The sequence below is a fragment of the Balaenoptera ricei genome, chromosome 6, assembly GCF_028023285.1.
Source record: "Balaenoptera ricei isolate mBalRic1 chromosome 6, mBalRic1.hap2, whole genome shotgun sequence".
NCBI classification, from domain to species: domain Eukaryota; kingdom Metazoa; phylum Chordata; class Mammalia; order Artiodactyla; family Balaenopteridae; genus Balaenoptera; species Balaenoptera ricei.
Window position 1 is genome coordinate 119,804,821 of NC_082644.1, and position 27,551 is coordinate 119,832,371.

Here is a 27,551-nt window from a genome sequence, read left to right on the forward strand (position 1 = left end):
AACATCTCCTAATATGTTTATTGTTCCTCAGATAACCGGATAGTACAAAGTTTCCCTCTTTTTTACTTAAAAAAGGTACTTTCCGCACACTGTTACCCTCAGGAGCATTTCTTTCCCGTTGGAAACCGAAGTTTCCCTAGATGAGCCCTTCTCATCTGTGGTTACACTATTTAGATAATTTAACAAGAAGAGGATATTTCCTTTCATGATTATCAACATGAACTTGATCATCTCTCTATAAGGGCGAACATTGATGTGTTTTTTTTAATTTCTCTTTAGAAACAAAAACCATCCACTTACTAATCCAAACTACGGAACTGCATTTACAACATTCATGGCATCAACTAAACAGACAATTCACCACCTCGAGGAAACAACAGACGGACATTGCACGATGTATCTACGGGGTACGCGGATTCGAACGGTGTGGCACTGGGCCTGTCCAGGCCACACACGCCGGCCACCGCTCTCGGGGACTAACTCGGGTCCACGGGCTACTTGGAGTCTCAGCACAGTTCATCTAAGACACAACACGTGGTCAAGGACGGCAGCGGTGATGAGATGCGAGTTACACTAGCCTACGCGGCCCCCTCGGCCGCCGAGCAAGGCCCGGGGGAGGGGGGGCTTCAATGAGACACGACACTCAGGTCCGTCGAGCTGACCATGATCTACGGACAAGTCCATGCGAGCCTAACAGTGGGTTGTTCTCGGTGAGAATAGGCCAACAGTCAGTGCCTTACTTCTTGAGTATATTGACCAGAAAGGGGACCAGGGCGGGGGAACCGGGGAGCCCTGGGCTGCAGTTCCAGCCGTAAATACGGGGGCTTCTTCCCACACCGGCCGCCCTCCGGCTGGAGCTGGAGAAACACGGGGGCAACGCCACCCCGTGATGCCGGAGTCCACGCTGCTGCTGATTTTTCCAAATTAGCCTTGCTCGTCTCACCAATGTTAACTTGGCAGCTGTTCCACAGGAATTTCCAGGTGGGTGAGGGCTCGGACCCTCGGCTTCCAGGCCGAGGGGATTACAACTCGTCAGACCGGATGACGTGGAAGAGGGTGACGTTGTAGAGGATCTGGTGGCCATTGTTCCAGGCATACAGGGCGCGGTCCTTGGGGTTGTAATCCAGCATGGAGATGTGCGAGTACTTGTTCTGGAAGGGGATGTCGATGTACTCGTAGGTAGAGGCGTTGGTTTGGTAGGCGTAGTGGACCTTGGTGCCCCCCGAGTAGCCGTTGGTGACGTAGAGGGTCCCGCAGATGATGAAGGCCTCGCCGGCGCTGCGCTTGGGGTAGCTGGTGTTCCAGGTCTGCAGCACCTGCAGGGAGACGGGGTCCAGCTTGCTGATGACGATGTTGCCGGCGTTCTGGTTGGTGGCATAGACAGCCCACAGCCCGTTCTCGTCCACCATGAGGTCGATGTCCGAGTGGCCACCCCAGGCGTAGTGGTACATGTTGTTATAGCCGGCATAGTCCAGGCTGCGCGTCTTGAGGATCGTCTCTGTCTTTAGGTCGAACCTGATGACAATGTGACTCTGGAACTTGTTGAAGTAGATGGAGCCGTTGTAGACCACCTGCCCCGTGCCGGACCAGGGGTGCGGGAGGCGGTGGGACGTGAAATTGTCCGTGGTCATGAAGGCCAGCATCGATCTGTACTCGCGGACAAAGCGGTTGTTGTGGTAGCCGTCCATGTACCAGACCTGCGGACACAGCGGACCTGTCAGTGGTGCTGAAGCGGGGGGGACCCCTCCCGGGTAGGCATCCCCTCCTGGACTTGGGATTTAGTGATTCGGCACCCAGAGAAGGAGCTGGAAGGACCGGGAGAGAATAGACTAAACAGGGTCATGTCATTCCCCCAAACCCAAGGGGTGCCTTTCACGAGGGGCCAGGGCTATCTCCCCACCAGGGGAGGAAGCGTCCAGCCTGCAGAAAGGACACCATGCACGTGGGTGTGGGAATCGACAGCCTGGGACCTGCAGCCGCGCCGTGGGGCGTGGCTGGCACCCACCCTCTGCTGTTCCCGCCAAGTGGGTGGGGCTGCCCCCAGGCTGTGGGTCATCTGGGAAGGCCGGCCCTCCAGCAGCATGTGACACCGCCCTCCAGCAGGACGCTGTGGCAGAGGGCACAGCCGCCTGGGCCCGCAGGAGGACAAGTGCCCACAACACCGGGCAGTCTGCAGGGATGACCATTATCAAGGTCGCCAGGAAGGGCGATGCCCGATACCCCAGGGGGCGCGTGCGTCAGGCCTCTCCTTTCGTCCAGGCCCTCACAGCAGGCCGGACTGAATCACCAGTCCGGCGGGGGGACGTCATTCATTTGGCACTTGGGATGCTCCGAGTGTAATCACTCTGTCACGCCCAGTCCTGGGAAAGTGCCTCTCCCTGAGGAATCCGGGCTTCCAGAAGGCTCTGATTGCTCAAATCAACCAAGATAACAAACCCAGTAGAGGCCCAAGTTTGGGGTCACAAGAAGAAGAGCTTTCCGATCACTGCTTAAATGCCCGTTGACTCGAAAGCTGTCTAGACTTTGCACAAAACGCTTTAGTCATTTTCAACCAACATGAGAGCAAATTAGAAAGCAATGCAGTTAGTCAGAGGAAAATCTGCCGGGCTAATGCCGTTCCCAGTGCACCTGTCTGGCAAGAAGGCAGCTGCTTTATCCGTCAAGGGCTCTGCCGGCTGCAGGAGGGATTAAGGATGTGGGAGTTTTCAGACACGGTATCGCGCACGAGTTAAAAATTTTTTTAAAACCCCAAAAACCTGTAACCTTGCTCCTGAGACATCCATTCAGATGTTTAGAGGCAGATGTGCTTTTTGTTTTTAACAACATTTTTTTTAAAGACTGGGTCTCATTTGAGGCTTTTCCTTATCCTTAGCCTCTGTCAGAGCAGCCCTCAACGATGAGGGTCATGCATTAGAACGGGGCAAGTGCAGGGCTGGGCGGGAGGTGTCAGAGGTCCGCAGGGTGATGTGCAGACGCCCTGACATCTCACCTCCTCTTGGCTACCTCCCAGACAGGGAGCTCACTACTTCTCTCAAGACTTCGCTCAAGTGACAGCCCCCCTCTGCCCCCTCTCCTGACCCCCCATCTCAGCTCTGTCTGCCTCCCCCACGAGTGGGTCTTTGATGGTGGGGACCCGGTTGGGTTGATGCATCCCTGGACCCCCAGGGATCAGCACCTCCTTCCTGTGGGCAGAGCTGGGTGAAGTCAGCATCCAATTTCTAAGGATTTTTAAACTGCCTTTTCCTCCGATAAACTGGCAAGTTGGTCACAGGGGGCAACACTTGGAAAAGGCAATTTAGGGTGGGAGAGAAAATCAGCACAGGTGCTAAATGTGTAACAACCAGCTCTCGGCCTGGAGGGTTTAAGCCACCAGTGAGCCCCTCTGTGCAAAAGAAGAGCGCATCACGGGACCCCCAGGGCCTGCGATGAGGGCCCACCTTGGGCAGTGCCTCCCACCCCCACGAGTTCACTCCGGTCTCACCTCAAATGCCTTGTCCTTCCCCGCCTACTCCACGTTCCAAGGCTCAGATGGAATCCCGTCCCCTCCAGGATGCCGCCCAGAACCGCTGCATCTGAACCGCTGAGGCCTGGAACCAGGGTCCTCAACCTGGCTGGGTCCCCTGGGAGCTTTCACACCCCAGAACAATGACACAGACCTTGGGGGTAGAGTCGGGCATCGGCTGGTTAAAGCTTCCAGGGGATTCTAACGTTTGGGAGGGTCCCCGAGACCACCTCTTCCAAGTCCCCAATTCGGAGAGGCCCAGGGGTGAGGGTCTCGCCCAGGGCCACACGGTCTGTTCACCAGAAAGCAGACTGCATCTCGCACAGGACACACCCACTGCCTGTCTTCGTTGGGCCACTTCCTCCCAGACTCCCGAGGCCGTCCTCTGAAATGCCCAACCGACCCCATAAAGCAGGTTCTGTTCACGGGCACAGACAGAAGGGGACGGTGACCTTCCACTCGCTCATTCCTGGGCTTGACCACCATGCCCGCTTCACCCACCACCGCCCGGCAGGATGGCTCGGGTGGCCCAGGTGGCCATGCGCCTCCTGTTCTCCAAGTGATGGGAACTCGTTCCCTGCCCTCCGGGCGCTGGTGACCTCAGGGCCACGCTCCATGCAGGCTGCAGCTCCCTGTGGCCATCGTCCTGCGGGAAGGACCATGGGGCTGCAGGCTGAGGAGGGGGAGAGCTGAGAACACACCGGGGGACAGAAGCCAGGGCAGCCCAAGGGAACAAGGGGCCCTTGGGGTGGCAGGGCTCAGAGCCCCCGCTGCGGGTGCTTCTGTCAGCAGAAGGAAGGCCCCCCGGGCGAGTGGCGAGAGGAGCCCCCTCGGCAGGTCTGAGGCCAGTGTGCAAGCTCCCCCATCCACGAGGGTCCCTTTGCCGGAAAAGATAAAACAAAGCCACCTCCGGATTCTTTCTTTGTAAATGCCACGCCTTGAGTGGATGTGGCCTACCAGCTCACTGGAATCAAAACGCCCAACACCAGCTCCCCTGTAAGAAAACCTGGGTATTCCCACATCTTGACTGCATTTTGGTTCCACACGGTGGAGTTTACGGAGAACGTGGGGTTTTCCTAATTGTCCCTATTATTTTCATGTGCTTTTTAGTGAAGAGGGCCATCTCGGGGCAGGGCAGGGCAGGGCGATGGTGTCGAGTCTGGCCCCGTCTTACGTGATGCAGGGATGTACCCGGGAGGGGCGGAGGTGGGGAGGGAAGCTGCCCAAAGGGCCTGGCTTAGTAACGTGACCATGTCCTCTCCTCCCTTTGGCGGGGCAGGCATCTGTCACATGTCCTCCTGGCAGGACCTGACCTCAAGGAGCCAGCGCGGGTGGGAAAGATGCTCTAAAGGGAGCCCTTAGCTGAACAGGTGAGTGGGGAGGTGGGAGGCTTCACTGGGGAGAGAGGGTTGAAAAGGGGGCGAGGTCAGCAGCCCCAAGACCGTCCCCGACCACACAAAACAGTCTGACCGTGCAGTTCGGATAATATAACCTTGAGGAAGACGGATTCCGTAGGAATAAAATACCTGGATGGCTGTGACACTGTTTAGATGACAGGGAAGGACTTTTAAACACTAAACTGAGCTCACTGCTGTTTGGGAAACGAGACGTGTTCTAGTGGTGAGACCACCCTTCTGAACATGAACTTCCTGGGGGCCAGAGGCTGGCTGGTCCCCTTACCAATGTCTGATGTGAGCGGGCCTGGGACTTCTACAGCGGAAGCACGGCTGTAAGAGGGATGGTGGATGCCAGACCTTAGAAGGGTCCACAGTCAGAGGTACGCGCCTCAGCGTCTTGGTCTCCCAGGGGAGGGACACAGCCTGGGGGGACGAGAGCATGGCTTCCGGAGCTCTGGTGCCATCAGAAGCTTCTGGACCGGGTGGAGGACCACCGGAGCCCAGCACAGTGCCTGCACACAGGCGGTGCTTAATGAATGAGCTAACCTGGTTCTAACAGCTCAGCACAAAGGCAGGGGGACCCGAGAGCCCCTTTGAGGGCTCCCGGACAGGGGTCCCAAGGCAATTCCCCATCCTGGCTGTTGGCCACACCCCTCTTTCCTCGCCGTCTGTGGCCTCCTGCACTGAAGCTGACACTGATTTATTTTTTTTAGAGCGAGTTATTGGTCTCCTGCGTGTGATCAAAATTGGATGGAGAATGGAAAAGATCCAAACAAAACAGCGCCCTTCCAGATCAATGGCAGGACCTGGGGACGTGTCACTTAGCAGGCTGTGAGTTGGTGGCTGTGCTGATCTCACGGCTTGGGGGAGGACTGCCGACTGCCCAAAGCTTTGGAGCAGGCCCCCAGGGTCTCCTGCCAGCGAGCTGGTCTCCTCCCTCCTCCCCACACAGTCAGCTCCCACAAAGGCCCCCCCTTCCGCCTTCCTGCTTGCACTCTGTCCATCACCAGGGCCCCCTTTCCTGGAGGGTGATCAACTCATCAAGCAGAAAAGAGATGTCTAATGTCCAACAGCATCCATCACCACCTCAACGGCTTCGCAAATGAACCCACATCCTCACGGTACGGGGCATTCCAGGAGCCCTGATACGTGACCTCTGGGAAAAGATAATATGACGAGTGCTCACTACAACAAAGGAAATTGACATCAACATGGGGACCCAGAGGCACATCTGCAGTGTCAGATGGGGCGAAATCCTCTAGACCGGGGTTCGTCCTCTGCAGCACCAAGGTCATTGGTTCCAGCTCATGGATCCCAAAAGGCCTGCTGGGTCAGCGGGGTGTGAGTGGTGGGGCAGGCAGAGGGCAGACAGGAGGTGGGGAGAAGGCAAGGGAGAGGAGGGTGATTCGGGAGACTCAACCTGGAACATCGCGGTTAATAAATGGTTAATAAGACCACCGGCCAGCCTTTCCTGAGACCTTGGGCAAGTCACGTGACCCTCCTGGCCCTGCGTTTTCTCATCAACACAGCAGAGACAACTGTGATCTCCGGTGGGAGGGCAGCCGTGGGACCAAACCAGGCCAGGCACAGGTTCGCTCAGCTGAGGGCTGGGCGCACGTGTCGCTGCGTCCTAGAAACCAGTACTTCCTCTTGTAGTTCAATATATACATCACGTGCTCAGGGTCTGCATCAACATCTTGTTTTCATGTCTGCGTTACTGTTACTGTCACTGACATCTGCGGCAAGAGCACACTCCTAACCAAACTCGGAACCAAAGTGGTGTTTTCCAGGGGGATGCAGGTGAAACTGAAGAGTAGTCAGGGTAACAATTGGCCGATTAAATGGTTCATTGGTAATTAACTGGTAATTCATTGGCCAATTAAATCCTTAGAAAACTTCGAAGGACCAGCTAGCTGTCACCATTCAGAAAATAAAACACAAACAAACTTCACCCCCAAGATACCGGACCGGGTCATTTCCCGGGTTTGCAGCCTGTAGCCGGCCCCCTCCTTCCAGAACTCTCTGCCTGCAGACCAGGGGATGAGGCCTGGGAAGAGGCTGCTGGCCTGCTGGGGGGTGGGTAAGGAAGGGGAGAGACGGGGGTTCCTCCCACTGGAGGTTGTGGGATAAAGACAGACGCCCAGATCGCTGGCAAGCCCGTCACGGTCCCCCAGGCGTCTCCCCCAGAAGGAGAAAGTGTGCCGCTTCCTGATCTAAACAGAAGCGATCACACCGTCTAACGGGTGGGAATGGGGCGGGGGAGCAGCAGAGATCAGAAGTCTCAAGACCCCTCCCCACTGAGGATCCTCCAGACAAGGCTCGGAGGTTCTCAAATGCCTAAGCTCCTTTCTCAGTCTGCCCAGAGGAAGAGTTGAGTTTTTTTTTAAGTGTTTATTTTCTAAACGTCCTGCAGGCAAGGGGCTGGGTAAGAGAGGCCCTGGACTGTTGAGACGGTCCTCTCCGGGTGCCAGCGGTCAGGCTGGTGGACCACCAAGGCACAGGGATGCCCAGAGCTCCTTTCCTCCACTGAGAGCCAGAACCCTGGGCGTTCGGAACCTCCCTTCGCTGAAACGCTCCCAAAGGACGCTGTGGTGACGGACGGATGTTACCCGGGCCCAGTGGGCCAGGCGCCACCCTCCCAGCCAGCCAGTCCTCTGCTGCCCACGTCCCAAAGGGACTCCAACGACAGAACCCAGCCCCCCACCCCATCCCGATCAAGACAGACGTGCCGCTCGGTCGTCTCTCTCTCCTTTTATGAGGTTTTTACCCAGGGGGAAAAGTCTAGAAAAAAAAGAACATGGCTTTTTCCTAAATCAAAAAAGAACATGAGTTTCCATCAGCCATGAAAGGAATGGCAAATGAAACACAAATGAGAAGTCATTAAAACAAGAAGGCCTGACCATGCTGTTCCTGAGCGGAGCAGGGCCAGGGCTGTGAGCATGGGAAGGTTTCAGCCCAGAGGCAGCCCCTCCGCTCCCAGGGGCAGAGCCACGCCCGGGGAGGGGTTCGCAGGCGTCCTCCTGCCCCGTCACCGCCACGGTCATCCTCACATCGGACCTGCCCCGCGGCCTGTGACTCTGGCTTAGTACAGGGACCTCGGCAAGGGACCTGGGCCGCTCCCCAAAGTCCCTGGAACCCCACCCCGGGGGCACCAAGTTTCGCTCGTCCACAGCCCCCCCGGCCCCAGACCCAGAGCCAATGAAGGAAGCACTTACCCTGTTATCACCTTCTGGGGCCAGCGGGTCCGTCATCCAGGACCCAAACCTCGAGCCGGAGGTCTTGATGGTCACGGGGTCACTTATGCCCGTCAGCTTGCCACACGCTGGAAGGGAGGACACAGCGCAGGGGAGTGAGTGCCTGGGCGCAGCCCCAATACCTGCCCCTCCCTCGGCTGCCGCTCAGCTACTCCTGCCCTGCTCTTCCCATGGCACCCCCAGCCCCAAAGGCCAGAGAGGCCACCACGCCCTCCCCCAAGCAGAGAGCAACGGAGGCCAGGGCAGGTGGGGAGAGGGATGTGCAGCCCCCTGGGCCTCGGGCCGGGGGTGCCGGGGCCGCACCTCCCGATGGGGCGGCCAGCCTCGCCCAGACGCAGTTTTCTCCTCTGGGAAGCGGGGGGCAGCAGCCGCTGGACCTCCTAAGGAGAAAGTGCATCCGCGGTCCAGCGCAAGAGGAAGGGCACTCCTTCCCCCTGGAGGGCCTGTGAGCTTCCCTGCAGGGTGACGGCTCCCTACTGCCCGGAGGAGGTGCCCAGGGGCCGGAGGGCTGGGATTTGAAGTCACTGACGGAGCAGAGAGCACGGGGGTGACGGCGCCCTCCCGTCGCACAGATGGAGGCGGGAGACGGGCTGGGATGCACTCGGGGCCACACCGCCACTCGGGCATTCCCAACAGCCCAGCGCCCTTCCCACTGCCCCTGATAGCCCCGGGCAGCTACCATGCCCAGCAGAAATCCCCCTCCTGCCACCTGGATGCCAAGCTGTGTGCGCAGCCCTGAAGCCTTCCGGAATCAATAAAGTCAGCCAGCCTCAGAAGGGCAAAAGTTTCCTGAGCCTCAGAAGCCGAGTGGCCCCTCGACGTAGGCAGTGGGCCCTGCCCTGCGGGGACGCGTGCCTTCTGGGACGCCCTCCCTTTCTTCCAGGCCAGGCCTGCGTGTAACTCCCCAGCTCTGCCTGCTCTGCTAAACTGCCACTGTATTAGCAGGTGTAGAGGTCACCCTGCAAAGTTCAGAGGAGACCTGCGCGTTTTCAGAAGATTGCCAGTGACTTAACCCAGGGACCGTGGTTTAGCCGGGAGTCATCCCGCCAAGTTAGGTGGGTCCGGCCTTGGGGAGGGGCCCACGGCCACCTCTGCGCTGTCTGGGGTTCCTCCCACTCTCTCCCCAAACTTAAAGTGGGGCAAGCAAATCCATCAGCATCACTGAACAAGACTGGAGAAGTGGACTCCCCGGACCCCCAGCCCAGCGCCTGGTGCCGCTGTCTCTTTGTGTTGTCAGGAGAGCTTGTATCTGGGCAACGCGGAGGCCTTGGACCGGGATTAAGAGCCGACTGCAAGCAGAAGAAAGGCGGTTTTACACCCAAATTCCCATCAAGTCATGCTGCCCCGCTCCTAAGCCCCAGCGGTGCCGCCCCCCAGGCTGCTGCCTCTGGCCCAGATTCGAAAAAGGAACTCAACTATTTTTACTCGCCCATCCCTTCCCAGTGTATATTTTGCCTGTTCCCCTTTCAGGAGGAATTGCATACTTTCCCACTGAAATACTGTCCCCTCAAGGCCCGAGGCCATCACTTCCAGGGCAGGTAGGTGAGTCTGCAGACAGGCGAGGGTCCCTGCAGACAGCAAGTCTGCCCGGCCCTGTCCACACCCCCCATCTGAGGGAGGACAGACAGAGGACAAAGGGACTGGACATTACGTCCAGGTTAGCCAACATCTACAGCAACCAGAAGTAAGAAAAAAGTGGGTCCTTGGAAATCTCGCGAGAGCGTGTGTGCCCACCAGAGCCCCAGACCAAGTTCTCATCCCACGAGGGTTTTGAGAATTTGGGGTGGGGTTCCCTGAGGGTTCCGTCTGGAGGAGGGAGGGCAGGGGAGAAGCAGGACACTAGGCTGGTCTCCCCCCAGCACCCTCTTGGTTTCTGTGACCCTGGGGGGTTCTGGGCTGCCCCCGGGAGACAGCAGACCCTCCAACCTGGGTGGGAAATGCTAACGGGGGCCATCGAACAGCAGAAACAGCCCTCCTCCCTGCTGCCCAGAGACCAGCAAAGTGCCCCGTGTGAATGTCCTGTGCAGGGCCTCCCCACCGCTGAGTCAGGGACAGTGGTCCTGTCTGCCGCCCGGAAGGAGAAGTCCCAAGGCACCGTGGCCCCAAGGGTGTCACGGATCGGGGGCCCCGGGGGGGATGCCTGCTGGTGCTCCATCGCGGGCACACTTCCCAGTGGGATGTCCACTCACGCCAACGCCCTGCCCAGCCTTCAGCGGCCACACCCGGCCTGGGACGACCCCCCCCGAAGGAGACAGACATCCATCCTTTACATCACACTCAGAAAGTGAAGATGGCGGGTGGAGGCCTGGCTCAGCTCGGCCGCCTGCCCAGCTCTTCCCGCCTCCCTACCTTCACTCAGGCCCACCCGCATCAGGAGAGCCAGACCCCCACCCCGCTCCTGCCCTCCTGTCTTCCGTGGCTGGACCCACACAGATGCCTCTGCAGAGCCCACTCCCTTCCGGATGGCACCCACCCTGCCTCCCTGACCCAGGTTGGGCCTGCACACCCCCTGGGCTTGGACCCAGGCGTCCGGGTCTCACGGCCCCAGGCAGGACGCCCCTGCCCCCCGCAAGGCTCAGCCTGGGGGAGCTGTCCAAAATGAATGAACGAACGAACAAATGACTCACCTCTCAGGAACCGAGAGGTATAATTATCCATCTCCCAGAAAATCCTCGTCAGCCCACGGCTTTGCCACGTAACCCGCCAGAGGGGACGGGGGTGAAGGTGGGCCGCCTCTGCTGAGGGCGGCTTCCTTATCTGCCAGAAGGATACCCACCCCAGAGGCGGTTGTGGGAATTAAAGCAGTTAACCAGTGGGGAGCTTCTAGAAGGATGCCCGTCACGCATAAGTGCCCAGGGAGGCCAGCAGCCATGGATTCACACTGAGACTGTGGCCAAGTCCAGGCCCGGGGCTGCCCTGGATGGTTCCACTGCGTCCGGCCCACAGAGAAGGGCTGCGGCTGCAGAGAAGGGGAGACCGTCTGCGGGGGGCCTGGGGGGCGGGAGGAGGGCGTCTGCACCAGCCCCAGCCCCGACCTGCCCTGGGCTGAGGTCTCCCCCAGCGCACCCTGGCCCGAGGGGCTGAGCCCACGCTCCCCCAGCCTCTCGGCGGGAGCCTTAAAATCATGGATGAGGAGCCGGCAGAGAAGGGCCCAGCTGGCCCGGGAGGCCTGCTCTTCCAGTTCCTGGCTGTGGGCTCAGCTCTCCACTGGGGATGGAGGCAGCCCGCCCTGCTTGAGTCACGGAGTTATTTTTGGTTCTCCATCCAGACTGGCTCTGCCAAGACCTCGGGAACTGACAGGATCTAAAAAAGCCCCGCGGCAGAGCCGCAAGGCAGAGTCTTGGCACGTTCCGTTCACAAAAAAGTGTCCCTCTCTTGTCATGAGAGCTCGGGCTTCGTGGATGGGGAGGGGAGGGAAGCCGAGCAGGTCCATCTCAGAGGACGCTGGGCTCCAGGCTCAGCACCTTCAGCTGGGAGGGCCCTGAGGGCCCAGGACGGGTCTCAGGAGGGAGGCCGCCTTGCAAAGCTGGGAGCCTGGACAAAGCAGCCTCCGCAGATGAAATCCTCTGGCCCCTGCTATTCCTAGAAGGAGGCCACTTCTGAACAACAGCCCGAATGACCTCTGACAGGAGCCTGAGCAGGCCCAGGGCGACATGCCCGCCAAGGAATCGGGCCAGAGACCCGAGGGTCTCTGGGGGCTGACTGCTCCACAGCAGGCAGACGGGTCCAGGGGCCGCCGGCCTCCAGGCCCATCTGCCTCGGTCCCAGCTTGTATCCCTAAAGACTGGGAAGAGTTGAGCTGGCAAAGCTGGGAGCTCAGACAGACACACGTCCTTGCAGAAGAGCTAACCTGGGAGGGAGCAGCTTCCCTGCAAGCCCAGGCCCAGAGCCCCGGGGGCCGCCCTGGACGCCCATCTCCCCTCCGCACCTGGGCAGGGACGGGGACGCTGAGAGACCTCTTGCGATCCCGAGCACTTCCCGGAAGGAACCTGGGGGGACACCTGCCTGCCTGCTGGGACCACTGAGGTCACTGCCGTGAGTGGCACCTGGACTCGGGTTCCCTCCCACCTCGCCGTCCTAGTCAGTCCCCTGCAGACTGAGACACCCTAAACTTCCCTCTCAATCCCGAGTGCAAATCCGCATGTGCTAACTTATCCACTGTCCTTGGGAGCAGCTCACTCACCCGGCTCCATCCCGGCCTCTGGGGAGGAGGTAAGGGCCCCTCTCTCTGTCTCCTACTGAGGCCTTTAGCACCGGAGAACCAGGACGGTCCAGTTGGGGGAAGCCCTAAAGTCAGCTAGTTCTCCTCATTTTACAGACAGGACTGAGGGCTGACACTAACGGGCACGTGACATGCCCGGGACACGTGCATGAGTACGAGCGACGTTCTGCATTGGATCTTAAGTCTCTGCTTTTGGCTGGTTTAGCTGCTGGGGCATCTGATTCTGCAGGCTCTCCACGGAGTAGCAGTGAAAGCTCGGGGGACGGGGTCGCCGGGCAGCTCTGCCTCTCCCGTGCCCCGGAACCAGAGGAACTGCAGGGGAGCCGTGGGGACCCGCCTCCCTTCCGGATGATGCCCGAGAGATGCTGAGCCCAACCTCCAGTTCTAGAAATCAGACTTTCAGACTCACGCTCTGGCTGGGCCATTAGGAAAAACATACAATCCCATCAAGAGAGGGGTTTAAAAATAATGGAAACAGAAAACCAATGGAACCTGCGGTCCTTGGTTTTTTTTTTTTTTTTTTTTTTTCCTGTGTATGGAATTGTCAGCAACATCAATTTGAAGAGAATAGAGACCTAATTAAGAGCACTTTTGGGAAACTGCAGGGAGACCCTCTTCCCCATAATTACACCAGGAAGGTAACCGAGATGCTATTCACCAGAGCAAGGAACCTACAGTCAGACTTCAGACCCAGGAGACAAGAGGCGGAGGTGGCGGGGGGCTGGGGGTGGGCGGGGGAGGCCGAGGAAGGAACTGCCGACCTCTGAGACACTACATCTTCAGAAGTCCTACCCGCCCAGGACAGCATCAGTGCTGGCTTCCCCTGTTCTATGCTTACTGGCAACCTCCCAGCAAAGAAACAGGCTGCTAAGACGGTACCTATTTGCAAGGCTAAAATAAAGACTAAAATAAGCAGCCACAGGATATTGGTTGGGTCTTTAAGTTACCGAGCTTGAATGAAAACCTAGGAAGTGGGAGAAGCGGCAGCAGCTAAATCTACGTATTACCTGTTGTCTGTCTACCTACCTACCTACCTACCTACTTATTATCTGTTGTCTACCTACCTACCTACCTATTACCTGTTGTCTGTCTACCCACCTACCTACCTATTACCTGTTGTCTACCTACCTACCTACCTACCTATTACCTGTTGTCTAACTACCTACCTACCTACTGACTTACCTACTTACTTATCGACCTACTATCTGTTGTCTATCCCACTACCTACCTACCTATTTACCTATTATCTGTTGTCTACCTACCTACCTACTTACCTACTTATTATCTGTTGTCTATCTACCTACCTACCTACCTACTTATTATCTGTTGTCTACCTACCTACTTATTATCTGTTGTCTATCTACCTACCTACCTACTTATTATCTGTTGTCTACCTACCTACCTACCTACCTACTTATTATCTGTTGTCTACCTACCTACCTACTTATTATCTATTGTCTACCTACCTACCTACCTACTTATTATCTGTTGTCTACCTACCTACCTATTATCTGTTGTCTACCTACCTACCTACCTACCTACTTATTATCTGTTGTCTACCTACCTACCTTCCTACCTACTTATCTGTTGTCTACCTACCTACCTACCTACCTACTTATTATCTGTTGTCTATCTACCTACCTACCTACCTACTGACTTACCTACTTACCTATCTACCTATTATCTGTTGTCTATCCAACTACCTACCTACTGACTTACCTACCAACCTATTTACCTATTATCTGTTGTCTATCTATCTACCTACCTATCTACGTATTATCTGTCTACCTTCCTACTAACCTACTTATCTATCATCTGTCTGTCTAACTACCTACCAACCTACCTACCTACCTATCATCGGTCTAGCTGTCTCTTTACCTAGCAATCATGTCTAGCTATCGTGAACTACCTACCCACCTGCCTACATGTCCTATCACCACCTACTCTGTGCCGGGCACAGTGTGCAGCCCGTGATGTGAATGGTGTCTGTGAACTCACACAGTGACCCCAGGGCACAGGGACTCCTACGCCTTCATCTTACAGACGAAGAGGCAGCTGGAACGCAAAGTGGTCAGTGCCTTGGTTGAGCCACAGGGCCATCGAGTGGCACTTACTACTTTAGGACACTGCCTCCCCCAGATGGGGGTTCTCAGTTCAGTGTTCACCCGCATCACCCAACCGAGTGCTGGTGAAAGACGGATCCCTGCCCACCGGCCCGAAGACTCAGCAGGTCCATCTACAGGTCAAGGTCTTTCTGAGCGCAGAAGTGACTGCACTCAGTGGTGGAGAACAGGGCTCCGAGGGCCTCTTTATCCTCTCTCCTTACTCCCAAGTTGGCCATTTCAGCGGTCCAAGGGGAACCATGTGAAAGCCACAAGATCCCAAGCCCTAAAGTGAATTCACCCAGCTTCTAAAAATAGGCTGAGTTCGGACACGAAGGCTGCTCGTCTGGGAAGGGCAAAATCCTCCTGGAAAGACCCTTAGCTTCTCATCAGTTGTAACTTTGCCCTCTGAATTTCTATTTTGCTCCTTCATCCGTTAATTGGAAAATGTGAAGGTTTAATCTTGGTTTACCACTGGTCTACACGGTCTGTCTACCGGGGCATAAAAATGCTGCTGTGGAGAAATAAGTAACAAAGAAACCCCCAGGGGCCGAGAGCCCTCAGGGGGAGCGTTGGAGGGTCTGGAGAGAGGTGATGGGAGCTTAGGGTAGAGGGAGCTTTATGGGTAGAAACCCAAAGACAGTGCTCACCAGAAGTATTCATGTAGTCCCATAACCACTGATAAGCCTGATAACCAGTAACATTTCAAACATTCCCGCTGCCTCCTGAATGCTGAAATGGGAAGAGCTGGTAGAGACCGTCCAGCCCAGACCCCCTCCCCGGGATTGTCCCAGGTCACCCAGTCCTGGACACACCAGGACGTGGGTGCCATCAAGCACATCTGAAAAACCGCAGCAGATAATCCTTCACATGATGCAAGTGTACACATCACAAAGGATTCGTCCTAATGCCCCCAACATCGCTCACTGCCCTCTCCCGGACTGGGGAGCTTTACTAGGGCACCTAGAACGGCATTAAAAATAAACTAGATGTGGGAACAAACAAAAAGGTTGGCTGACTCGAGCTCCTTGCCCTTTGAACGTTCTCTCTCTCCCACTTAATAGCAATGGGGATTTTTTTTTTTAAAGTATTTGTTCCTTTGGGATGTTTTAAGTTTAAAATAAGGCATTTGTAGTGTGTGTGGGGTGGGGGATGAAAAGGGAATCAAGTGAAAACATCAGATAAAACCTAAAGGAAACTTTTCCATAAAGCAGAATTACCCTCAAAGCTACCCTAAGTTACTCTTAAAAGTAAACCATATGAAAATGAACAACCTCTGTGTTAGAGAAAAGTGGGTGGAAGGGCCAGCCAATCTTTCCTAAGAAAACCTGAAAATGGAATTGGGATTTAAAATGTGCTATTTAAAAGTGGACTCCGACGCCAACACGTTAAGATTTGCTAAAGCAGTTAACACGAAAGTTGATAAGGCGAGTGGGTATCAACCACAAATAAGACTCCGAAGGAGCCCAGGGGCCGCCGGCCCCCAGTCCCACCCCTTCCAGGCACCAGGAGGGACTCCCTGGCTTGTTGCGAATGGCAAGTCTTCCACTGTGACGTGATGGATTTTTCTGCATGATTCAGTATCTCAGGGAGCTCCATCAGCCCTCGTTCGCAAGCTGGAGGGAATCTAAGATGTATGTTTCCCGCTCTATGAAAACCTGTGTCTTAAAAAGTCACCCAACCCACACATACACACACACACACACACACACACATTCTTCAGATGGTAGGTAACACCTAACATCATTTTTCCAGATGTGCAGCTCAATGGGGTCTGTGAGCTGGCCTCTGCACAGGATTGGACAAGGCCCTAGGACAGGTGGTGCCTACTTCCCTCAGCTATCTGTCAAGGTAGCCCTACCCAGGAGCCCTAATCCAGCCATTGCTCGCTGACGCCAGGCGGGCGCTGTCCACTTCAGCACCACTCCCTAAGCCTGAGTGAGCTGAGCGGGGAGGTGGGAGGTGCAGTGCCCCGCCCCGCAGGGTGCCGGGCCTACCTAGTTTTTGCATGCATGCACGGAGCCTTTCTTCAAGATTGGACACTCTGCTCTGAAGTTCATCGTAGTCATAGGCGCCAATTTCTTCTTGCAGCTCGTTAAGCACTGACGTCAGATTCTGGACTTCCTCTTTAAACTGCAATACCAATTTGGCATCGGCCTTGTACTCTTCCAACACAGGTATCAAAGGCCTAAGTTCATCCATTTTCGCTTTTATCGCCTGCAAGGTTAAAATAAGCTGGGTTCAGTGCGATGCGTGCAAAAACTTGTAACACCCTGCCTTGGCCTGGCTTCTCCCTAGGTGAGGGAAAATGTCCACACTCCCGCTTTATTTATAGATTGATTTATTCTGGTCCACAGGAGTTAGAAGAGCATATTAAACAGTCTTCAGAACACCAACATATTTGGGAAAGGTCTTTATTGTCAGTTTAGAATGCAACATCTGAAGGTTACATGCTTTAAGTCACATACACAAAGTTTCTTTTTTTTTGGTTTTTTTTTTTCCAAAAAAATGCATTGACAAGGGTTCAAACTATTCATGAAATGCATCTACAGTTGCATGCAAAAGAGATCCTGGTTGTATTCAAGGTTCCTTAGGGGTATGGTGCTAAGTAACGGGAAATAATAGTAAAAATGCAGGGTGCAAAAAAGCTCTCTGGCCCTCTGTCATGGTTACATGGGAGTGGACTGCTTCTTCAGTCACTGCAGCATTGAAAAAACTCTTTTAAGTTAGCCCTGCAAGCAAAAAAATGAAAACTGTTGAAGAACTAGCTTACTAGCCTGCCTTAAACAGATAGCCATTAACAGACAAATATTTTCACGGTCACTTAAAAACAAAAAATCACACTTCAAGGCTAGAGTCAGTCCAGACAAACTGCTTTAACAGCTATGTAGATGCCCTCACAGCAATTTCTGCTGAAAGTGTTTAAGGCAATTAAAGTGTGGTCAAAGGCAAGGGCTGCTTTTCTTCCCTCAGAGCCATAGTGCCCCAGATTTGGGAACTGTGACGGAGTGCTTGCAAAGAGGAGCTAGCCCACAGATGCTGAAGACATCCTTAGAGGAATCTGAGTCTACCCCAGAGAAGGGAGTGCTGGCCTTACGAGGAGAGACACAAGCTCTTTGGGGTCGGGCAGGTCAAAATCTCTTTCCGAGATAATTCTTGATGACATGTCTGAAGCAAGGACACGTCCACCTGCACCCACCAAGAGCGATTGGCTCATTTCTCCTCAACAGGACCAACCTGCTATTATTTTATTTATAATATAGATTTATAACTTCATTAGCTTGCCATTTCATCTATATAATGTATTGCTTTTACAAGCGAACTGGTTCTTGCTTCATGCGGGGAGCATACATCAGAGGAAAACATTACCATAGAAAGGGCAGGAAGACCTAGGAGTATCAGCAGTTTCCAGTCCAGTGGGGCTGTGTAATTTGACCCATTCATTTAGATCTGGGCTAGGTTTCTAATTAACATGCATGTGTACCTTAATTAAGGGGCATATAATTTGTCAATTTAATCATTTTGAAGCTGAGTAAACTCTAGGTGTATATATACATATTTGTACATATGTATATATAATTTTAGGTCAAACCAACTCCAGCTTTAATGTCCAGAGTTACATGGAGAAAAGGAACACTTACTGGGAAGTGAGAAAGATGTTGGCATCTCTCTTCCTTCCCTGCAAATCTACAGTGAGCCTTGTCACAGCTAAATTAGGTCAGATGTGAAGAACTGCCCTGAGTGATCCCTGCTCAGAAATGGCTCTAATCAATTAAGCTAATCCTTGGCTAATCTGATTCACCTGCAGCAGCTGTTGAGTCAGGAAGGACCAATCACGTGCCTTCCTAGCTAATCTGCAACTTGGCTGGAGAAGCTGGGACCTGGGGCCCTGGCCTCAGAAGCTAATAGGTGTGAAAACCGCACCTCAACTCTGCCCCTTTCAAGGTGAGTTTCGTCAAACCAGGGTGAGGGCAGGTGGCCTCTCTGTTTCCAAGGAGTGCTGCCCTTTGCAAGAAAAAGAGCTTCCTTGCTGGGCTCCTCCCTGGCCTCAAATTGCTATTCTGGAGGGAGAGTGGGAGCAAGAAGGGGAACCATGCAGTCTCGGAGAGGGAGGAGGGAGGAGAAGGAGGAGGAGAAGGAGGAGGGAGGAGAAGGAGAAGGAGAGGAGGAGGGGGAGGGGGAAGAGAGGAGGAGGGGGAGGAGGAGGAGAGGAGGAGGGGGACAGGGAGGAGGGGGAGAGGAAGGAGAGGAGGAGGGGGAGGGGAGGAGAGAAGGAGGGGGAGGGGAGGGAGAGGGGAGGAGGAGGACAGGGAGGACGAGGAGAGGAAGGAGAGGAGGAGGGGAGGGAAGGAGAGGAGGAGGGGTGGGGGAGGGGAGGGGGAGGGGAGGAGGAGGAGGGGGAGGAGGAGGAGGAGGGAGGAGAGGAGGAGGACAGGGAGGAGGGGGAGAGGAAGGAGAGGAGGAGGGGGGAGGAGAGGAGGAGGAGGGGAGGAGAGGGGGAGGGGGAGGGGAGGACAGGCGGAGGGAGAGGGGAGGAGAGGAGGGGGAGGGGGAGGAGGAGGGGAGGAGGAGGGAGAGGGGAGGGGAGGAGGGGGAGAAGAAGGAGAGGAGGAGGGGGGAGGAGAGGAGGAGGAGGAGGGGAGGAGAGGGGGAGGGGGAGGGGAGGACAGGCGGAGGGAGAGGGGAGGAGAGGAGGGGGAGGGGGAGGAGGAGGGGAGGAGGAGGGAGAGGGGAGGAGAGGAGGGGGAGGGGGAGGAGGAGGGAAGGGGAGGGGGAGGAGGAGGGAAGGGGAGGAGGAGGGGGAGGGGGAGGAGAGGAGGAGGACAGGGAGGACGGGGAGAGGAAGGAGAGGAGGAGGGGGTGGGGGAGGGGAGGAGGGGGAGGAGAGGAGGAGGGAGGAGAGGAGGAGGACAGGGAGGAGGGGGAGAGGAGGAGGGGGAGGGGGAGGAGAGGGGGAGGAGGAGGAGAGGGGGAGGATGAGGAGCAGCACACATACCTTGAACTGCCTGGCCAGGTGTTGCTTATGACTCTCCTCCACCTGTTTGAACTTGGACTCCAGTCCTTTCATCTGGTTCTCCATCTTCTCCACGTACTGCAAGTCCCTCTGAGTCCGCCTGTCCAGGACCTCTATGGATTGAGACATGTTTTGCACCTGTCAAAAAGGCAACAGATTCAAGGACGGAGCTGCGGCAGGTGCCCGAAGACCTCATCTGCCTCCTAACGAACGACAGTGACCTTTTCCACATGGCCAGCCCCCTGGGAGCCAGAAGCGGCTCGTGCGTGACTTACTAGTTAATCACCAGTAGCAGGGATTGTTATGACCAAGAACCCCCCAAACAGAGCAAATTGGTTCGGTCAACATTTCTTCTGCCATCTTCCAGGACGTGTTCTTACAACCAGGGGTGCAGGGACTTCTGGTTCCCTGTTGGTCATAGCTCCAGGCATATGGCTTTGGGTGATTTTTTTCTTCTTTTTTTGGGGGGTGGGGTGGGCAGGTGATTGTTTCTAGTCTCTTTATTCTGCAGGATGAAATCGGTCAGGCAGGCATAAACACCAACAAAGATGAACAGCATAGCTGGGCTTCCCCCACCTCCAGGCACAGATCTCTTTCCCCCTAAATCTCACTGGGTGTCTCGCTGAGAGGGCTGATTGCATAAGTGCGGTGCTCGGGAAGCAGGGGACTGGGCTCCCGGGTTCTGCATCTTGCACGTCATCCGTCACATCCCACAGTATCATAGGTAGATGACTGTTCTGCAAACATGTACATTCAGAACAGAGATTCAGGAATCAATCACCCAGCAAATGAAGAATCTCTGTTCCACATCTTTACAGGCAGATCTGAATTGAGTCTAGCCTCAAGATGAAACTTTAATATGCAACAGGGTTCCAGAGAGCTTCAAAGAAAAACAGTTTTAGTGCAGCCACCTGCCAGTGCATTTTATTTTCAGGAAACTGGCTTGCGCTTCTGTGCCAAGGCATTTGGGGTGGCAGGGAGGTGGAAAGAGGCTCAGGGTGGCTGAAGTGCTATTTGGGTCATTTTCTCAGAATCGAATCCAATTACCAGTGGGAAGATACCTCCATAACCGCAAATCTTCATTTCTGGTTTTTCTGCTGAATTTGCAAATACCCTCCCTTTTTGGAACTAAATCATTTGGGTATGAGGCTTAGCTTTGCCTGGTCAGTAAAAGAAGAGATGATAGTGTGGTTTGCACTTCTTAAGGTATGTCCTTCACCCCCCGCAAATAAAATAAATGAGAAAGAGCAACCAAATGGGGGAAAAACTGATACCGCTCAACTCAGCGCTTAAAAATGCCTGGGATTCTATGGCTTGTTATCTGAAAGTAATGCACACATATTCAGTTTAAAAATTCAAGTTTGTAAAATACAGTTATGTGGGTGACTCTGACTCGCTCTGATCCTTTCTGTTTCGATGTTTTAGGGGAAACTGAAATATATTTGCTCTGTTACCTTAGGTCTTCCTGTCCCCCTCAACAGTTTGTTCTGTCACTTTGAATAACTGAGGACTTCTTTTGCGAAAAGCTGTACTTCCCTTTATCCTTCCAGGCCCAGCCCAAACGCCACCTCCTCCAGGGAGGCTTCCCTGATGAGCCAAGCCAGAAGTGGCCGCACACCACTTGGAAACACCATCACCTTGTTGGCACCATGCCTGCGTGGCAGTGACCCACACCCCTGTCTCAACTGCCTTGCTGGACAACGGGGGGAGGTGGATGGGCCTCGTTCACACCTGTGACCCAGCACCTAATGCACAGCCGTAGGGCGGGAGGAAGGAACAAAAATGACAGCTCCAGTCAAGACCCCTCCTCCTCCTCCTAGGGGGATTCTTGATGCGACAGCAAAACCCACAAGGTTGCCGGCTTAAACCTGCTGAGCAGAAGCCGCGGGACCCTCGCTGGCTTCAGCCTGGTTCTTCTGCTGGGGCCACACACAGCCCTCTGGGCTGTTCATCTGCCAGAGAAGGATGCTTTTAACAAATTTAAAAGTTTTTAAATTAAATTTTAAATTTAGAAAACATATTTCAAAGATGCTAAGTCACTCAGTCGCTTTAATACACCCCTCCTATGGTCCTTCCCAGGCCGGATGAGCACCTCCCTCTCCAGCTGATCAGAAAGCAGATAATCAAGCCCCAGGCGGCCATCACACTCCTGCATCCTCTCTGATCTCCTGGTCTAGAGGCCCCGCCTCTGAGCGCGTCCATTCTCTTACCTGTGGGATGTGTCCCTGAGAAGCCAACTGAGGAGTTCAAGGTCACACAGCTACCAAAGGCACAGTCCCCACCCCCCCACCCCGCCCAAGGTGGCTGCAGGTGCCGAGGGGGGAGGGGCGGCAGCAACCTGCGCAGGCAGCAAACACAGCTGGCCTGGAGGCGACCACTGATCGCTAATACTTATGGGACGTTTTCTACGTTCCAGGCGCTGTGCTGAGGCCACATGGATCTCATTTGAGCCTTACAAAACTCTGGGAGGTGGGCGCTATTTCAAGTCTCATTGTACACAGAAGGAGACCAAAGGCTCAGAGAAGTTAAGTGCCTTGGCTACTGTCACACAGCAGACACCCACCATGCAAGGCCCGGACTGACTCCAGAGCCCACACTTTGAAACTCTGGGCCATGAGCTTCTTCAAAGAGAACAGAGCCTGAGGCCCCTGCCGCCTTTTGCCCTGGGTCCTTGGCCCTAAGGCGGGGTGAGGGGGCTGGTTTTCACGAGACACTGGTGCTAGGCTCCGCTCAAGACTGCAGGCCAGTTCAAAGCAGCACCTCTGGGCTCGGGACCGAAGGCTCCACCTTTGGAAGCTCCTCAGGTGGGTTTTAACAGGACGCCAGGCTGGAGAAACAGGCACAGCTGGGACCACAGGCCCACGGACAGAACAGATGCTCAGACGGTGCCCACCGAGAAGGAACGAGGAGGAGGAGGCTGGGGAAGGAGTGAGGGACGCACGGCCCTGCCCTTCTCGTGCAGCAGGCAGGCCCTCTGTACAACAGACGGCTTCTGCCTTGAGAACACAGTGCCACGAGGGTGTAAAGGCGGGCTTTAAATTTTTAAGCAGTAACGCTGTGGCGTACGCAGGCAGGAAGGAGGCCTCCAAGGCCTGTGTTCCCAGGGGCTCGCAGAGCTTTCTGGAACTGAACATGGCCTCCCAAGGGCTTGAGGGGCCACCCCCCAGCCGCCCGAGGCCCCTCCGAGCTCCACCTCCCTCCTCTACAATAATGAATAATTAAAGGCCCAATTAGGCTTCGGTCTAGTCTGGTGTCAGTGAATGTTTGTGGAACCTGTTACATGCATTTTTCTTTAATTCTTTTAAAGTGATTTACTGGGGTGGCCAAAGATGGCAGCACAAAAACGCACAGGTCCTCGGGGGACCCAGGCGGCAGCTCCTCCAAGCCCTCCTCCTGCCCAGGCCCCTTCCACACAGCAGGGCCGCGACAGCCTCAGGGACCCCCCACCCTCCACACTGACTTCAAGAAAGGGACCTGCTTTGCCAGAACCTGTGTGAGGGTCTGTGCATGAGGCGGGCTTGAACCGAGCTAGGCGGACTCCGCCGGCTGCCGGGCCTCCTCCGGGCCTCCCCGCGGGGTGGAGGCTCTCCTCCCAGCACAGGCCCCCCCAGCGCTCCTCAGCTGATGAAGAAGTCATGGCTTTACTGAGGGTGTGTGTGTGTGTGACGTGTGTACGTGTGAGGTGTGTGGTGACTGTGCATCTGTATATGTGTGTGTGGTCTCTGTGTGTTCAGTTACATGTGGTGTAGGTACATGTGTTGTGTGTGGTGTGTGTACGTGTGAGGTGTGTGTGGTCTCTGTGTGTATCTGTGTGTCCAGTTACATGTGGTGTATGTACATGTGTTGTGTGATGTGTGTGTAAGCGTGAGGTGTGTGTGGTGACTGTGCATCTGTATTTGTGTGTGTGGTCTCTGTGTGTATCTGTGTGTCCAGTTACATGTGGTGTATGTACATGTGTTGTGTGTGGTGTGTGTAAGCGTGAGGTGTGTGGTGACTGTGCATCTGTATATGTGTGTGTGGTCTCTGTGTGTATCTGTGTGTCCAGTTACATGTGGTGTATGTACATGTGTTGTGTGATGTGTGTGTAAGCGTGAGGTGTGTGTGGTGACTGTGCATCTGTATTTGCGTGTGTGGTCTCTGTGTGTATCTGTGTGTCCAGTTACATGTGGTGTATGTACATGTGTTGTGTGTGGTGTGTGTAAGCGTGAGGTGTGTGGTGACTGTGCATCTGTATATGTGTGTGTGGTCTCTGTGTGTATCTGTGTGTCCAGTTACATGTGGTGTATGTACATGTGTTGTGTGTGGTGTGTGTAAGCGTGAGGTGTGTGTGGTGACTGTGCATCTGTATATGTGTGTGTGGTCTCTGTGTGTATCTGTGTGTCCAGTTACATGTGGTGTATGTACATGTGTTGTGTGATGTGTGTGTAAGCGTGAGGTGTGTGTGGTGACTGTGCATCTGTATTTGTGTGTGTGGTCTCTGTGTGTATCTGTGTGTCCAGTTACATGTGGTGTATGTACATGTGTTGTGTGCGGTGTGTGTACGTGTGAGGTGTGTGTGGTCTCTGTGTGTATCTGTGTGTCCAGTTACATGTGGTGTATGTACATGTGTTGTGTGTGGTGTGTGTAAGCGTGAGGTGTGTGTGGTGACTGTGCATATGTATTTGTGTGTGTGGTCTCTGTGTGTATCTGTGTGTTCAGTTCCATGTGCTGTGTGTGATGTGTGTGTGTGTCTGTGTGCATGTGCATAAGTGAGCACGTGTGTGTGGTGTGGGAGGTGTGGCCCCTCTCCCGCAGGGCGTGAAGGGGCCTGATGTAAAACGCACCCTCTCCCTGGGGAGGGTGGTGAGTGGAGCCGTAGGGCCGCTGTTTCTCCTTCTCCCCTCAGCAACTCCCAGGACAACCGGCGCTCAGGTTACCTGAGACCCCAGGGCTCCTGGGCGGAATGTTCCAGGAAGCGGGTTGCCAAGATCCATGGGGAGCGCCAGCGTCCGTGGGGGGCAGAGGTCGCCGGGCCAGGTGGGAGGCCGGCCCCGGGTTTGAGAGCCAACCCGGCTCCCCTGCTCACTGGCTGTTTGCCTTGGGAGAGTCAGCCCACCTGCCTGGACCCAGATTTCCACTTCTTAAAACGGGGTGAAAATCTCACCACCTTCACCTGGCTCTTGTGACGATCAAGTGAAATAACGCATTCAAACCGCAAGTGCTGTGCCCAGGTGGGTTACAAAGGTGACGATTTAATCTGCTTTTGCACAGGGAAGGCAGCCACGGGCGTGAACGCCTGGTCTGGCTGTCGCTGGGTCCAACCACTCAGAAGCGGGACAAAGATCCCACCCAGCGGCCCTGCTTCCGGGCTCCAAGGGAGCTCTCCCAGGTTCTGCTCGGCGACAGCTCTGAGCCCTCTGGACCACAGGCTGTGGGCGTGACCCGGAGATGGCGGTGTGGGAGAGGAGCCCCAAATGCTCCCTCGCTAAAGCCCACGTGGCTCCCAGTGGAGCTTTTCGCCTCCTCCTGGGCAGCCCTGGGGGAGTCTCCATTCCTCCCTCCCTCCCTCCCTCCATCCATTTCATTCATTCACCAATATTCCCAGTGGGCCATGCCAGGGAAGAGTGAGGCCTTGGAGCTGGGACGGACCTTGCTGCCAGCGTGGGCACACAGATGCACACACACGTGCACACACCCTGCGTAGACTCACCTTCTCCAGTAGCTGCCTCAGCTGTTTCGTGCGGGCATCCCGTGAACACATGGTCTGCTGGGGGGCAACCACAGTGCAGATACACCTGCCCTCACTGTCCTGGGCAGAGCTGTACACCTGCCAGCTCTCCTCAGGGTTGGTGGGCAGCACCTGGAGGGGAGCAGGTGGGGCGAGGGAGAGGGAGGGAGAGAAAGTGAGACCAGAAAGCAGCGCACCGGGGATGACCATCCACGTCCAGCCCCCGGGAAAGGGCAGAAAGAAGTGGTCCAAAGACATGTGCCGACCGTGGGGAGGTACAAACAGGGAGGAACACAGACAGTCTCCCATCAGGATCCCCAGGGCTGGAAGGGAGTCAAACAGGCACGACTCTTTAAAAAATTGTTTTAATTCAAGGGATTTTTAAATTTAGGGGATGTTTGGAGTTTTGGCATCTGACCCAACTGATAGGTTAGGTGGAAGGGAGGGGTGACCGGAGACGGCATGCTGGCTGAGGAACAAGGCAGGAAAGCAAGTGGCTGGCTGACTCACAACGGCACGGAACTGAGAAATAAGACCTCCTCCCGTAAGGTGAGCAGGGGAGGCTGGTGCAGCCTCTCTGCTGCTCCCTGGTACTGGAGAAGCAGCCCCAGTGGTACTAGCCGGGATCCAGCAACCTCTTAGCCCAGAGCTGCAATGACCCTGAGCCCCAGCAGTATTCCCGCTGGCAGTCTGGTGGAGGCTGCCCGCGAAGATGCTGGGCTTCAACTCCGCACAGGCTGCCACCCACTAGCCATTGGGCAGATGTCACCAAGTTGCTGGTGACATGTTGGGCAGGGGTCACACCCAACCTCACTCCTGAGGTGTGCCCAAGGACCGTCACGAAACCAGAGCTGCACATGGCTGCTGACATGGTGACATGGCTGGTGTCACCTTACAACACAGCTCAGGTGGTCCCGCCCATGTCCATGGGGCAGACAGACACCACTGTCCGAAAACACCCCGAGTACAGACCCTGCAGCCTGCCCGGTGGCCTCAGGTGGTCACCTCCCTGCTATTTTTAGCGTTGGTATGGGGAGAAGTTGGGTGGAGGGAATCCACAGTAGATACATTTCATTTCATTCATTTCCAACCCCAGGAGCTCAGGACCCAGAGGCAGGAACAAAGTCATCAGGAAGAAAATGCTGCATGCAATTCTCGGAAGAGCAGGTGAGGTGAGCGGATGACGGTCTTAGAAGGGGTCACCAGGAGACCTCCTCCCCGAGCACTGCGCCCTTGACAGCCCAAAGGCAGCGTGAGAGGAAGCCGCGTGTCCTTCACCTCTCCTTTTGGCTTAGAGGAGGCGAGCCTGAGGCGCGCCCCTTCCTCCGCCGGCGGCCGTTCCCCGGTGGTTCCGGCTCAGCCTCGGCTCCCGCCACCACCTAAGTCAGTCCAGTCCAGAGGCGGCCCTGGCCGCTCACCCCCTCCCCCAAGGCATCGAGAAGCTTTTGGGTAGGCAGGGTGGGAGGAGGGCGCGGAAGGCGAGGGGCGAGCCCCGCAGCTGAGGCTCCCCGGGCCCCGCCCGGCCCCTCTGCACCCTCCGCCGGCGGGGACCTTGTGGATCTCCGCATGGGGTTGGGGAGAGAAATACGCCTTGGGACTTTGAGGGCAAGAGCTCCGGAGCCCGCCCGCCCTGGCCCCCTCCGGCCGGTCCAGTCCGGCTTTTGCAAAGTGGGGCGGGCTCAGTTCCGAGCCCCGGCTGGACCCAGCCAGACTGGGGTCCACCGCGTCTCCACCCCTTACTTGCTGAGTGACCTTGGACAAGTCCCCAAGACCCCTGCTTCAGCTTCCTAACCTTATCAACAAGGGACTTATTAGTTGAATGAGGACTCCAAGCCTCTGAGTCCCTGGGCAGGCTCCCCGGCCCCGCGAGGGGACCGGGCAGAGGCAGCAAGCGCCACACAGAGGGGACCGCGGTCGGAGGAGTGGCCGAGGCTGGGGTGTGGGGAGCAGGGTCGCCACCGCAGCGCGCAGGAGCCGCCTCGGCCCCCGCGCGTGCCCTTGCCCCTGCGCCCTGCTCCCCCGCGCGGCGCCCTCCCGCCCGGGGCCGGGGACCGGGAGGGAGCGGGGAAGGAGGCCCCGCCAGGGCGGGCGGCGGGCGCACTTACGCCGGTGCTGCGGTCGAGCGTCCCGCCGCTGGCCGCCGAGAGCTTGGTGGTGTTGAGGCCCACCAGCGAGGGCAGCGTCTGGGACATCCAGTTGGTGATCATGGCCATGGTGCTGAGCACAACCCCGATCTTGAGCAGCGGCACCGACATCGCGCCTGGAATGCCTCCTGCGCCCGCGCCGCGCCGGCGCCGGCTCCGCGCCCCGGGCAGCCTTCAGGCGGCGGGCACCGCGGCGGGCAGGGGCGCCT

General features: G+C 56.0%; 1 protein-coding gene across 1 annotated transcript; it reads right to left on the bottom strand.

Annotated features, from left to right (window-relative positions):
- Positions 1–27,551, bottom strand: OLFM1 (olfactomedin 1). Its single transcript, XM_059925957.1, has 6 exons — positions 27,304–27,551; positions 25,181–25,330; positions 19,474–19,629; positions 16,475–16,694; positions 8,115–8,221; positions 1–1,697 (listed from the first exon to the last, which is right to left on the bottom strand). Exons 1-6 carry the CDS (start codon positions 27,451–27,453, stop codon positions 1,023–1,025), a joined length of 1,458 nt encoding a protein of 485 aa, XP_059781940.1. The 5' UTR covers positions 27,454–27,551; the 3' UTR covers positions 1–1,022.